Source organism: Myotis lucifugus, unplaced genomic scaffold (genome assembly GCF_000147115.1).
Source record: "Myotis lucifugus unplaced genomic scaffold, Myoluc2.0 scaffold_169, whole genome shotgun sequence".
Lineage (NCBI taxonomy): Eukaryota > Metazoa > Chordata > Mammalia > Chiroptera > Vespertilionidae > Myotis > Myotis lucifugus.
Window position 1 is genome coordinate 157826 of NW_005871217.1, and position 12324 is coordinate 170149.

The 12324-nt window shown below is 48.4% G+C and overlaps 1 protein-coding gene and 1 pseudogene across 2 annotated transcripts; one reads left to right on the forward strand and one right to left on the reverse strand.

Annotated features, from left to right (window-relative positions):
• The first annotated feature begins 897 nt into the window (after positions 1–897).
• Positions 898–7201, forward strand: TSPYL2 (TSPY like 2). 2 transcript variants are annotated; one of them, XM_006096118.2, is made up of 7 exons: positions 898–1873; positions 3155–3232; positions 3344–3455; positions 3540–3679; positions 3788–3885; positions 4171–4799; positions 6497–7201. In XM_006096118.2, the coding sequence occupies exons 1-7, from the start codon at positions 1046–1048 to the stop codon at positions 6652–6654; spliced, it is 2043 nt and encodes a 680-aa protein (XP_006096180.1). In that variant the 5' UTR covers positions 898–1045; the 3' UTR covers positions 6655–7201. The 2 variants fall into 2 exon arrangements, with proteins under 2 accessions (XP_006096180.1, XP_006096181.1); XM_006096119.2 differs by having other exon boundaries at positions 6500–7201.
• A 2168-nt stretch (positions 7202–9369) lies between these two features.
• Positions 9370–9651, reverse strand: LOC102438334 (annotated as a pseudogene).
• Between the last annotated feature and the right edge of the window lie 2673 nt (positions 9652–12324).

A 12324-nucleotide genomic window follows, 5' to 3' on the forward strand; every position in this document is an offset into this window, starting at 1 on the left:
CTAGAAAAATCTAGCATTCGAACTGAATCACATCATTTTAGTGACGCATAGAGGTTACTTTTTTTTTTTTTGCGTGATTATTTCTAGAGCCATTTTGCAGAGATGGAAAACGCCACGTCAAAACCTCGCCTCAAATCAAAGTCCCTAGGTCTCCACTGAAGTCCCGGCTCGGGGTTAGAGCAACCTGAGCCCCCAGGGGCCTCATTGGTGTCTGCTGCATGGCAAAAGCTGGGGGCAGGGGCTGGAGACGAGGCAGATTTAAGAAGTGCGTAGTTGCAGCAGGGAAAAGGAGGGGAGGGAAGCGGAGGAGGGGGGATGGATGAACGACAGCGAGGCTCTCCAATTTGATTTGAGCACGTCGTGCTCTGCGCCTGCCTTCGTTTTTTTTGTTTTGATTTTTTGGTCTTAAGAACCACTGGTAACATTGATGAATAAAATTACATCGGTTTCAGGGGTACGGTTTTATAATACATCTGTATAATGTGTGGCGTTCACTACCGCAAGCCAAGTCTCCTATCGCCATTTATCTCCCCCTCCCCCCATACCCTCTGATTCAATAAAAAAAAAAAAAAAACCACTGGTACTTTTCCCATTGGATAAAACGCGAAAGGGTGAGGGAGAGGGGCTTCTTCCCCAAGCTTTTCTCTCAGCCAATTGCCCCTCAGCTTTCCCTCAGGTCGCGCGGGGGCGTCAGCTCCATGATTGGCAGAGTTGAGGGGAGCCAATGGGAAAGTGATGAGGTGGGGTGTTGGCAAGCAGATTGCGTGAGAGCGGGCAGTGGTCTTGGAAACGTAAGTGCCGCCCCTGCAGCTGACAGCCAATGGCGAGGCAGAATAGGCCCTTGACGTCAGCGAGGGGCGGGACCCGAGCAGTTGGCGCGGAGGGAATAGGACAGGCTCCGTGGGAGGGAGCGCAGAGCGGAGCGGAGCGGCGCGCGGAGCGGGTGGTGTGCAGGCGCGGCGTCTCGCTTCAGGGGTGACTGACTAGCAGCAGCGGCCTGGCTGAGAGGGGAAGGGGCGAGCTCGGTGCCCTCAGCGCAGTCAGCATGGACCGCCCGGACGAGGGGCCTCCTGCCAAGGCCCGCCGCCTCAGCAGCTCGGAGCCCTCTCAGGATGACGCGCCGCCGCCGCCGCCACCTCCGCCGCCGCCGCCGCTCATGCGACTGCCCCTGCCTCCACCGGAGCAGCGCCCGAGGCTCCGGGAGGAAACGGAGGCGGCACAGGTGCTGGCTGACATGAGGGGGGTGGGATTGGGCCCCACTCTGCCCCCGCCGCCCCCCTATGTCATTCTGGAGGAGGGGGGAGTGCGCGCGTACTTCACCCTGGGTGCCGGGTGTTCCTACTGGGATCCCGAATTCGAGTCTGGGTATGGGGAGGCGCCCCCTCCCGCGGAGAGCCTGGAAACATTCTCTCCTGAGGAGGTGGCGGGGGGAAGCCTGGAGATCGACATTCAGGTTACCGAGCCGGAGCCGGAGCCCGAGCCTGAGCCGAGCGGCTTTAGCGGAGAGGCCATAGATACCTGTAGCATAGGGGGACGGGAGTACCAGGTGTTAGCCGGTCTGCAGGGGAAGGAAGAGGCCATCATTATAGTAGAAGATGATGAGGAGGAGGTGAAGGAGAATGTGAGGAAGAAGAGAAGGAGGAGGAGGAGGAAGCAGAGGAAGGTGAAGAAGCAAAACAGAGAGGTGAATCCCGAGAAGATACAGTACGTCCTGCAGGCGCTAGAAAGCATTCAGCTAGACCTGGAGGCGGTGAACATCAAGGCAGGCAAGGCCTTCCTCCGTCTCAAGCGCAAGTTCATCCAGATGCGGAGACCCTTCCTGGAGCGCAGAGACCTTATCATCCAGCACATCCCAGGCTTCTGGGTCAAAGCAGTATCCTTGATACCTATACCCATGGGCTACGAGCCCATGACAGAAAGGGGGGGATGGGGGGAGGGAGACAGGGTGAAAGAGTGTGGGGGCGGGCCTCTATTGAAAGAATGACTACGTTTGGTGGAGGAGGGAGGGAAGGAGGGGGGCGAGACATCAGAGAAGCTGGATTGGAGATGGGGAGGGGGGGCGGGGGTGGAGGGAGGAGCCACACAACATAAAAACTGAACCACAGATGGGGAAGGGTGAAGATGAAGAGCATAACATAAAGAAATGGATCACACATATATAATACTATAAAGAATTAAAAAAAGAGAAGGAAATGGATCACAGGCAGTAAAAAGGGGTGGGTAGTAGAGGGGCACATAGCAGAAAAATTGGACCATAGATGGTGAAAGGAGGAGGGAGGGGTACACAGAAAATAAACTGACTCTGAGATAGTAATGGGCTCCATAATGGGGAAATTGCCCAGAATGGGTGCCTAACTCACACATGGCTCTTAAAGCCTGGGTGTCTGCTTAGATGCTATGGAGACCCTAATCCTGGCTGGAGAAAAGGGGGCTAGAAAGGGACTGGAGCCCCTAAAGGATCAGGAGAAGGAATACCTAGGAATAGATATCAAGGAGTTAAATGAAGGAAAGGGGAGTAAAAAAAACCCCATTCACTAGTGATAACCCCATCTCTGGGGGACACACATATAGACATGCAACATGTTAGGAGCACATGGATTTAACACAGAATTACATAGATATAGATCCTTGACACTCCCATACAAAGGATCCATGATCACAGACCCTCAGTACCCAATTTAATTTGGACAGAACCCCTCAGATCTAGATACATAGCATGTGGATAAAGACCCGTAACACCTAAATATATAATATGACTATAGGTCCTCAGCAACCAGATATAGCATTACTTGGACATGGGCCTTCAGCCCCCAGATACACAATGTTTCGTGACCACAAGCCTTCAGCATCCAGAGACACAATCATATGGACATAGACCCTCAGCACCCAGACACAAGTAAAAACCATGGCAAGGCCACCTAATAGAGGTTTTACAAAGCATAAACACGAACTCTCACCACATAGTATCATGGAAGTACAGTAAAGTACAGGTCATGTCCCATGACCCACTTGTTCCACACATATCAAATGCACACAGAAGGAATTCTACTCCAGCTTCTCTTTTGCTTTGCCCTGCCTGACCTGACTTGCATGGCCTTCCCTCCCTCCTCTCAAAGAGTAGTCACTCCTTAACCTAAACCGCTCCCTCCCGCAGTTCCTCAACCACCCCAAAATTTCAGTCTTGATCAGTCCACGCGACGAAGACATTTTCCGCTACTTGACCAATCTGCAGGTCAGGCCAAAGAGATGTTTTTACTAAGACCAGCCAAGGAATCTGGTCCTTGAAGGTGAGGTGGGGGGAATGGTGGGGTGGTGATTCCATCATTACCCCCACCCTGAGCAGGTACAGGATCTCAGACATATCTCCATGGGCTACAAAATGAAGCTGTACTTCAAGACAAACCCCTATTTCACAAATATGGTGATTGTCAAGGAGTTCCAGTGCAACCGATCAGGTAAGAGACAGTCCCCAGGGCAAATCCATGGGACCCACACCTACCCTTGCCCAGTGCCTTCTCCACAGCCTCCTTTTTCCCCAGGCCGGCTGGTGTCTCACTCCACCCCAATCCGCTGGCACCGGGGCCAGGAACCCCAGGCTCACAAGGAAAGGAACCAGGACTACAGCTTCTTCAGCTGGTTCTCAAATCACAGCCTCCCAGAGGCCGACAGGATTGCTGAGGTGGGGTCCCTTCTGGGAAGGCCTTGCTGGGCTTGCCTCTAGGTGCTGGGAGTAGGTTCTGGGGCTTGTACTCATAGCTCTGTTCTCTCCTTTCTCCCCTCTCAACAGATTATCAAGAATGACCTGTGGGTCAACCCTGTGCGCTACTACATGATGGGAGAAGGCGGCTACCGAGCAAACAGAAAGAAGCAAGAAAAGAAAGAAAGGTGATGGGGGGTTAGAGGCTTAGAGATGATGTTTTAGTATCACACAGGGTTTATAAAGCCAAAAGGGACATTTGAGACAATTCAGTCCAATATGTTTTATAAGTGGGAATGATGCCCAGAAATGGGGTGTGATTAGCCTTAGGTTACACAGTCAGGGGCAGAAATGGGACTCCCCCCACCCTAGCTTCATCCCTAGGAGCCCTTGTAGCCTACTGCCTCCCCAGTTACTTCCCATCTTTCAGTGTCTTATCTTGTACCTCCCCCCAAACTTATATTCAACCACAGGTTTTCCCACATTAAAAAGAAGAACAGATATGAGTTGGTGATCATGGATGACTTTGATGACTATCAACTGATGCAAGACATTATTGGCGAGACCTCAGACAGTGATTTTATCACTGACAATGAGACTGTTCACGACATCAAGATCTCTGACTTCATGGAGACCACCGACTGCTTCGAGACCACGGACAACGAGATAACTGACTTCAGTGAGAGTTTCTGTGACAGTGAGAGCGTCTATGACTGTGAAAGCCCAGACCGCCACCTCACCACCGAAAACAATGACAGTGCTGATGAGCATACTTATGGTGGTGAGAACTCCAAAGGTGGCGGCTGTGGCAACAACCTTGACAGCAGCGACAGTGACTACGGAGACAATGAGACCAGCGATGATGAAGATAATGATGGCAACGAAGGTGACAATGAAGGCAGTGATGATGACGGCAATGAAGGTGACAATGAAGGCAGTGATGATGATGACAGAGACATTGATTACTATGAGAATGCCATTGCAGAGCCTCAGAAGAATCAGCTTAAAATCAGCAACCTGGGCTACTACGAGGATGAGGTAGAGAACATCTTTGAAGAAGAATCATCAATGGAGGAGGAAGATGAGGAGGGCAGTGAGGAAGGTGAGCTGGACCCCCTCTTGTCCTCCCTCCTTTCTCTTCCCTCAGGAAAAAGCTGGCCAGGATCAGGGAATGGAGACATGAGCACAATCTGCCCTGTGGTGAAAAGAAAAAAGCATCTGTGCAACTTGCAAAACAAATCAAGGCCAGGAACATTTAACTTACAAATGTAACAAAACCAAAGAAATACATTTCAGTTCTAGCTGATGGGTAGATAGGTTGCAACAGCAAAATACAAAGAGGAGGGAAAATATAGAAAATATAGGAGAGAGTCGGTGCGAAATTAAGGACTGGCTGAGAGAGAGAGAGAGAGAGAGAAATAAAGCAGCAAACACATTATAATTCAGTACACTTTGTACCCAGCCCTAGCCTTCTGGGAACTCCCAGTCCTGTTCGGGGAGCTGGGGGCAAAGTGAACATTATGCTCTGTGAGCCCAGAGGAGGTTGTGCTCTGTGAGCCCAGAGGAGGGAACAGCTAATTGTACCTCAAGAATGAGGAAGGGGAGAACTAGATAGAGGAACTGACATTTGAATTGGAGGCTGCATTCGTCTTAAGGGGTGTTATGGGGCATTCTCAGTAGAAGGGATCACATGAACAAGGACCTGGAAGGGTGAAAATGCATATGTTGGGCACAGTTTCCCAAATTGTCTTCTGAGGGCCCTTCACCAGTTCTGAAAGCTGCTTCTCACAAAAAGGTTCAGGGGTTGCATATGTCGGGGAAAATACTGCATACATGAATATCTTCATGTAATCACATGTACATTAACACCTTAAAGGCTCTGAGAAGTCCTGCTGTAAGAAACCTATTTAAACTTCATAGAACCCAGCATTTTTCAAGCTTCTTGACCACAGAAGCCATTTTTTCTCACCAAAGAATGCCTTTTGAGAAATGGGTATGGGGTTTGAGGGAAAAGATGGTATTTCAGGTGACTCCCAGGTTTGGTCCTGGCCTTGAATGACTGGAGAAGTGAACCATTTCCTGGGAAGGGAAAGGGCATGGTGGTGAGATTGATGGGATGCAGGGAGAAACACAGAGTTGGAAGGGTTGTTGGACATAAGGCAGGCCTCTGGGGGAAGACCAACCACTTCTGAGAGTTTTGACCTCGCAGTCAAAACGTTCCATTGAGGGCAGGGGACCAAGGAAGGAGGCATTGAGTGAGTGAGTACACTCAATCTCGACATTTTCAGCTTGACTAGGGAAATTGAGAGAGTTGCTGGCCCCATTCCCTCCCACCGAATAACACCTGTTCTTTTGGAGGAGGAGAGGCGCTATCTGCCCAGCCCTAGGGTGGGATTGGGAGTGGGGGTGGGGGTTGGGCTGAAGAAGACAGACAGGGCCTGTTTGCATCAGACTATGGAGAAGGAGTGAGGGAGCTGCCTGGGGATGAATAGGTTTATTCAGCTGAGATCGCAGCTCAGGAAGAGACACACATTGTTACATACAGGAGGAGAAGAAGCTGCTTTCAGATATGTATCCATTTTGATAGGACAGAGGCAAGGAGCCCACCCTACCTTCCTGTTTCTTTCCCCCCCCCACACACACTTGGCTGCTTGCTCCAAGCAGAGGTGCTTGGCAAGTGGTCTCTGGCCCCCAACCGCCCTAGTTAGGGGCTGTGTTCCATTAGGAGTGACATGTACTTGCCCATCTAACCACCCTCCTCCATTTTCTGTTTTTTTCCTCTTTCCCCTGTGCTGCCAGAAGATGAGGACAGCGATGATGAGGAAGGAAGTGAGGAGGAGGAGGAAGATGAGGAGGAGGAAGGAATCGAAGAAGACTGGGAAGACTCTGACGTGGAGGAGGTGCTTCAGGTCCAGAACGCTTGGGCCAACCCCCGGAAGAGGGGCAAAACCGGATAAACAAATGTTTCACCCTTGCCCTTGTGGCTACTGCCTCTGTGTCCCTCTCCCTCTGTCCCATTTGCCCTCCCCCTCAGCTAGGGCCTTGAAGCCCCACATTGCACTTCTGGGGGGTGACCAACTTCGTACACGGGTTTGAAGTTTATTTTTATGGTTTAGTAATTGCAGAGTTCTTATTTTGGGGGGAGGGTAAGGGGGACCCCCCCTTCTTTCGGCCCTCCTCCCTCGCAGGCTTCTGTGTGCTGCTACGTATTTATTGTGATGCCTTGGCCACGGCCCCTCTATCCCCCTCCTCGTGCTGTTTGGAGTGAACACCCCTGATCCCGAAGCGGGGAGGGCTGCTGTGGCCTTGGGAGAGCTGCTGCCTCCCAGTTGTCCTAAGTCTCTCTCTTCCCCTCACTTTTCCACCTGCTGTGCCCGCTAGCCCGCATCGGTGTCTATGCAAGGCCGCTTCGCCATTGCGGTATTCCTGTCCCCCACCCCCCAGAAGCCCTGTGCATTCCCTGTGAACCCTGGTAATCCTAATAAAATTCCCAGCAAGTTCAAAGTGCTGCTTTGAGTCTTTTGTTCCGCCCGGTGCCCAGTTCCCAGCAGCAGCAGTCCCCCTTGCTATAGGCCTATCTACGCCACTGGCCTGCAAGATGGTAGTTGCGAGTTGTTAGGGTGGGGGGATTTGGCGGGCAGGGGGTCGAGCTCTGCGGGACTGCAGAGCTGTGGCGTCAGGCCAATGCGGACCATCCTGACCAATGGCAAGACAAGGCTGAGGAAGCCCCTCCCTCTCCTGGCTGCTGCAGTAGCCTCAGCCAGGTATCAAACAGCTTCCCACGCCTTCCCCTCGCGCATGCGCGCAGAAAAGCTCTGCGCCCTAGAACATCCATTTATTCAGTGATTCATCTTTTAATTTATCTTGCGTCAAACCTTTCTTCGGGCCTAGTGTGAGCTGAGCGGGGGCGGAATGAGCCAGAGGAATCCATTTTTCTCGAATGTAGTAGAAAAAACATCAGTTGGATAATGCAGGGGTGCTCTCTCATCTTAGGAAGGGGTTGCAGAGTCCCTGGCGCTGGGTCTGGGAGAGAAGGCAAGAAAAGATGGCTCAGGTCGAGGAGTTTGCAAAGCAAAGGGAAATTATTATGTAGCTGTGTGATTGAGGGCAGGAGGAGTCGTGAGTTGGGAGTCTGAAAGGCGGGCTCTATCTGGGAGATGTTTCAAATTTTGAATACAGTAATTTTATTTCAAGAGACAACGGCAATAACACCCAAATTCTTTCTGGATCATAATGGCAACCAATGTAGTCATCAGGGTCAGTGTTCTGCAAGATACCTCCAGAACTTTCCATCCAACGCCCTTATTTTGCTGGAAGGATTCAGATTTGTGTTTTAGAGAATGCCCTCTGCTGGCTGCCAGCAGAATGGATTGGAGGAAGGGAGAGCAGTGAACAAAGCTATACCTTAAGTTGAGAGGTGTGATGGGGTGGATATAGGTTTTTTAAATTTATTTTCAAAATCTTAGATTTACAGAATTATTGCTAAGATAATATGGAGAGTTCCCATATACCCTACAGCCAGTTTCTGCTAGTGTTAACATCTCACATTGGTATGGTACATCTGTCACAATTAATAAACCAGTATTAATACTGTATTGTTAACTAAAGTCCATACTTTATTCATATCTTATTAGTTTTTACCTAATTTCCTTTGTCTGTTCCAGAATGCCACCTTACATTTAGTCATCATGTCCCTGTAGGCTCCTATTGGCTGTGACAGTTTCTCAGACTTTCCTTGTTTTTAATGGCCTGGAGTCATCAACATTTGAGGAGTACTGGTCAGGTATTTTGTATAATTTTCTCAATTAGGATTTGTCTGATATTTTCTTCATGATTAGAGTGGGGTTGTGGGGTTGGGGAAGGAAGACCACAGACATAAAGTCCTGTTCTCATTGCATCATATCAAGGGTGTGTGCTGTCAATATGCCTTATTACTGTCCATGCTAACATTGCTGTCATGGCTGAGGTAGTGGATGTCAGGTCTCTATGCTGTAAAATTACTCCTCCCCCTTTCCACACTGCTTTGGAAGGAAGCCACTAAGTTTAGCTCATGCTTAAGGAGTGGAGGGTTATGCTCCATCTCCTTGAGGGCGAAGTGTCTTAAACAACAAGATGCTGGGCATGAAGGGGAAAGGATTCATTTCTTTTAGAGTAATTTACCTCTATTTAAAGACAGATTGCCCTACATGTAACAGCTGTGTATAAAAAAGTTATAAAAACTGTCCTTGGGTTTACAATGACAAATGAAAAACATTAAAATTCTCCAATTGAACAAGATATGCAAGGACTTTTATGTTGTTGTTGTTGTTGTTGTTGTTGTTTTTAAACAGTGAGAAGTAAAATAACTTACTTAAATAGGAGATAAGAGCTGAATGAGCTTCCACTGAAGAAAGAGGTATTTTCACCGAACCAGTCTTTTTCCCCATCTCATCTCCATTTGATGTCAATCAAAACATACCATTGGCCATTTAGTTTAAAACATGCAAATGCTTGTGCACATACATCAGTTAATTTATGTACAATAAAGGAGCAGGGAAGGGGAAAATGAAAGAACAGAGAAAACTGTACTGTAATAGTCAGGATGCAGTGGATCCAAATTGCAGTTTTCTAACTGAGAATGTCTTCTTGGTCTGGAGGCACAGAGTTCTGGAGTAAATAGCAGGTTCCCTTTTTTAGCAAACACCTCCTGTCCGCTGCTGGAACACATCCGTTGTATCTTCATCCACCATTTCCAACTGTGCAGGTGTGTCTGTATCATTGATTGGCTGCCCATCAAATTGGAATCTGATCTGCCTCATTGACAAACCCTGTCGTTCACAATAGGCTTTCATTAGTTTACTAAGTGTGTATGTCTCTTAATCTTAAACCACAGAACCATCCTACCCCACCACCTTCAAATTAATATGACCATTGTTCTCAGTCTTGACTCCTTCCTTGGGCTTTTTGTCAGTCATGGTGAGCACTGGAGTCTTCTCAGCTGCAGCTTCACAAAAGAGGTACCAGGTCCACACCAGATGAGCACACAAGCAGCACCAGGAGTGGCAGAAACTGACAGGCTTTAGAGATGGGAAAAGAAGGATTGAGAGAAGTCAAGGATGACTACCAGGTTGCTGTGGAACCTTTAGCAAGGCCCCTTCCTCTCTGGGCCTCTTCTATGAAATGGTTGGAACACCAGATCTTGAACATACTCCATGATTCTGATAAATATTTTGGGAAGAGCATGGGGGCTTGGATGCATCTAGTTCTAACCTGGGACTACACTGTCAGAAGTGGGGAGGGGAAACTCTGACCCAGAAGAGGGAACATCTTGCCTCAGGGCCAGAGCTGAGAGTGTAGGATCCTGAGTCAAGACCAAGACTATATTTTAGAGTTGGATGTGGCCTTAAAGACCTTCTAGAACAGTCCATTTTTTTTGTGCACGGGGAAGAGACAACTATGTGCAATATCTGCAGCCAGTCCCAGTGAGCAGGTGGTAAAGTGAAGGGGAGGAGAAAGCAGCAGGGGCAAAGGCCTGGAGTGGGCCAGGAAGAGGTCAGCCTGGCAAGAAGATCCCAGCCAGTCTGAGAGACAGATGGTCTGGGTACCCTTGCCTCAATCTGCTCTGCCTCACAACATGACTCCCTCGCCCTCTGTAGAGGGCCTCAGTGTTCCCATCTGCAAGCTTAGGCATCAGCGCAGAAGAAGTAACCTGCCTAAGTTCTCCAGATGGAATCCAGCCCCAAAGTAGACCTCTGAAGCCTCGCCTTCATCATACTCTTCCCTGATTCCTCTCTGTCTTCCTAATCAAATCCGTAGGCCCTCATCTTGGGAATTTGAGGCTGCGCTTCACCCACTCTGTCAGAGAGGGCCTCTGGCTTCAGGGGCACTATTAGGAGCCAAGTATGGGATTCTAATGTACTTAGCCAGGGTGCTCATGCCCTGGCCTGAGGCGTGGGAGGAGAGGATGTTCTTTGCCTAGAGTGACATCTTGTTGTTTCTTGTACCCTCACTCCTTGGTGTATGGTATGGCTTCAGGTCCTGCCCAATCTCGGCCTCCAAAACGAATGGACTGTTCTAGAAGGTCTTTAAGGCCACATCCAACTCCAAAGTATAGTCTTTGCTGAAGACCAGAAAATACAGGCCCCATTTGCTGGGACCCTAAACAGAAACCAGGAGGAGAAGGAGGAGTTGTGGGCCCAATGTACCCCAGGGCCTGTTCCCATGCTGAAGCTAATTGTCTTTGTGTCCTTCACAGCTCACCCCATTCCTCTGCAGCTGAGGGCCCTGCTCCTGGGCGTGAAGTCCCCAGAATGTCCTGGGGCCAGACCTTTAAAATGCCACTCACTGCTGTGAGCCAAAGATTGGCAAAATTTAACCAAAACTAGATTCAGGAATATTCCTCCTTTTTGGGTCATCAAAAGGGCCAGCACTGGCTCCCTCATTTGGGGGTGTGTAGGATGGTTAGGAAGGAATCCTATTATTCATCCAGTAAACATTTATTGAGCACCTACTGTATGCCTGATACTAAACTGGGTGGTAGAGATATAACAAGGAGACATGACAGACTGAGTCTTTGTTCTCCTGGAGCACAGAGTTTAAAAACAAGGTTTTTTGTGTGGTTTGTTTGTTCTTTTGTCCTTGACTGCAATTTTTTTTACTTTTATTTAAAATTTTCTTTTACTTTTTCAATTACATTTGACATACAATATTATATTAGTTTCAGGTGTATAACCCAGTGATTGGACATTATATAACTAAGTGATCACCCCGATAAATCTTTTTTTAAAGATTTTAAAATTGATTTTTAGAGAGGAAGGGAGAGGGAGAGAGAGAAACTTTAATGTGAGAGGGAAACATCGATCAGCTGTCTCCTTCATGCCCTCCACCAGGGATCAAAACCACAACTGGGCATGTGCCCTGAGCAGAATAAAACCAGCAACCTTTTGGTGCATGGGATGACACCCAACCAACCAACTGAGCCACACTGACCAGGGCAACTCCAATATATCTTGTATCCATCTGACACCATATATAGTTAATTACAATATTGTTGACTATATTTCTTATGCCCCCTCCCATCTTTCAAAAACCTAGTCCTCTACTCCCCCTTCTTCCCCCCGCCCCCCAACCACCAGGTTCTCTGTGTAAGACAAGTATTCTTTTTTTAAAAAAATATATTTTATTGGTTTTTTACAGAGAGGAAGGGAGAGAGAGAGTTAGAAACATCGATGAGAGAGAAACATCGATCAGTTGCCTCCTGCACATCCCCCACTGGGGAAGTGCCCGCAACCCAGGTACATGCCCTTGACCGGAATCGAACCTGGGACCTTTCAGTCCGCAGGCCGAGGCTCTATCCACTGAGCCAAACCGGTTTCGGCTAGACAAGTATTCTTAACTCTTTGTATACACGGATCTGTTTGATGGTCTGGTGAAGCTTATAGAACTTACTTCATAAAATACTATCTTTTAAATGCATAAAATAAAATACCTTTGGTTACAAAAGAAAGTGATTATATTGAAATATAGTTATTAAAATATGGCAAAAGCAAATATGTGCTATAGTAATATATGTGCTCCTCCTTAATTCACTAAATCATAAGATCCAATGGAGGGTCTAATGACAGTCATGATTTTAAAATAGAGATTGC

Bases quoted from the DNA above. Each gene is read 5' to 3' on its own strand.
- TSPYL2 (XM_006096118.2), top strand. From the start codon at position 1,046: ATGGACCGCCCGGACGAGGGGCCTCCTGCCAAGGCCCGCCGCCTCAGC. The intron at 1,874-3,154 runs GTATCCTTGATA...TCCCTCCCGCAG, and splicing joins CAGGCTTCTGGGTCAAAGCA to TTCCTCAACCACCCCAAAAT. The intron at 3,680-3,787 runs GTGGGGTCCCTT...CCCTCTCAACAG, and splicing joins AGGCCGACAGGATTGCTGAG to ATTATCAAGAATGACCTGTG.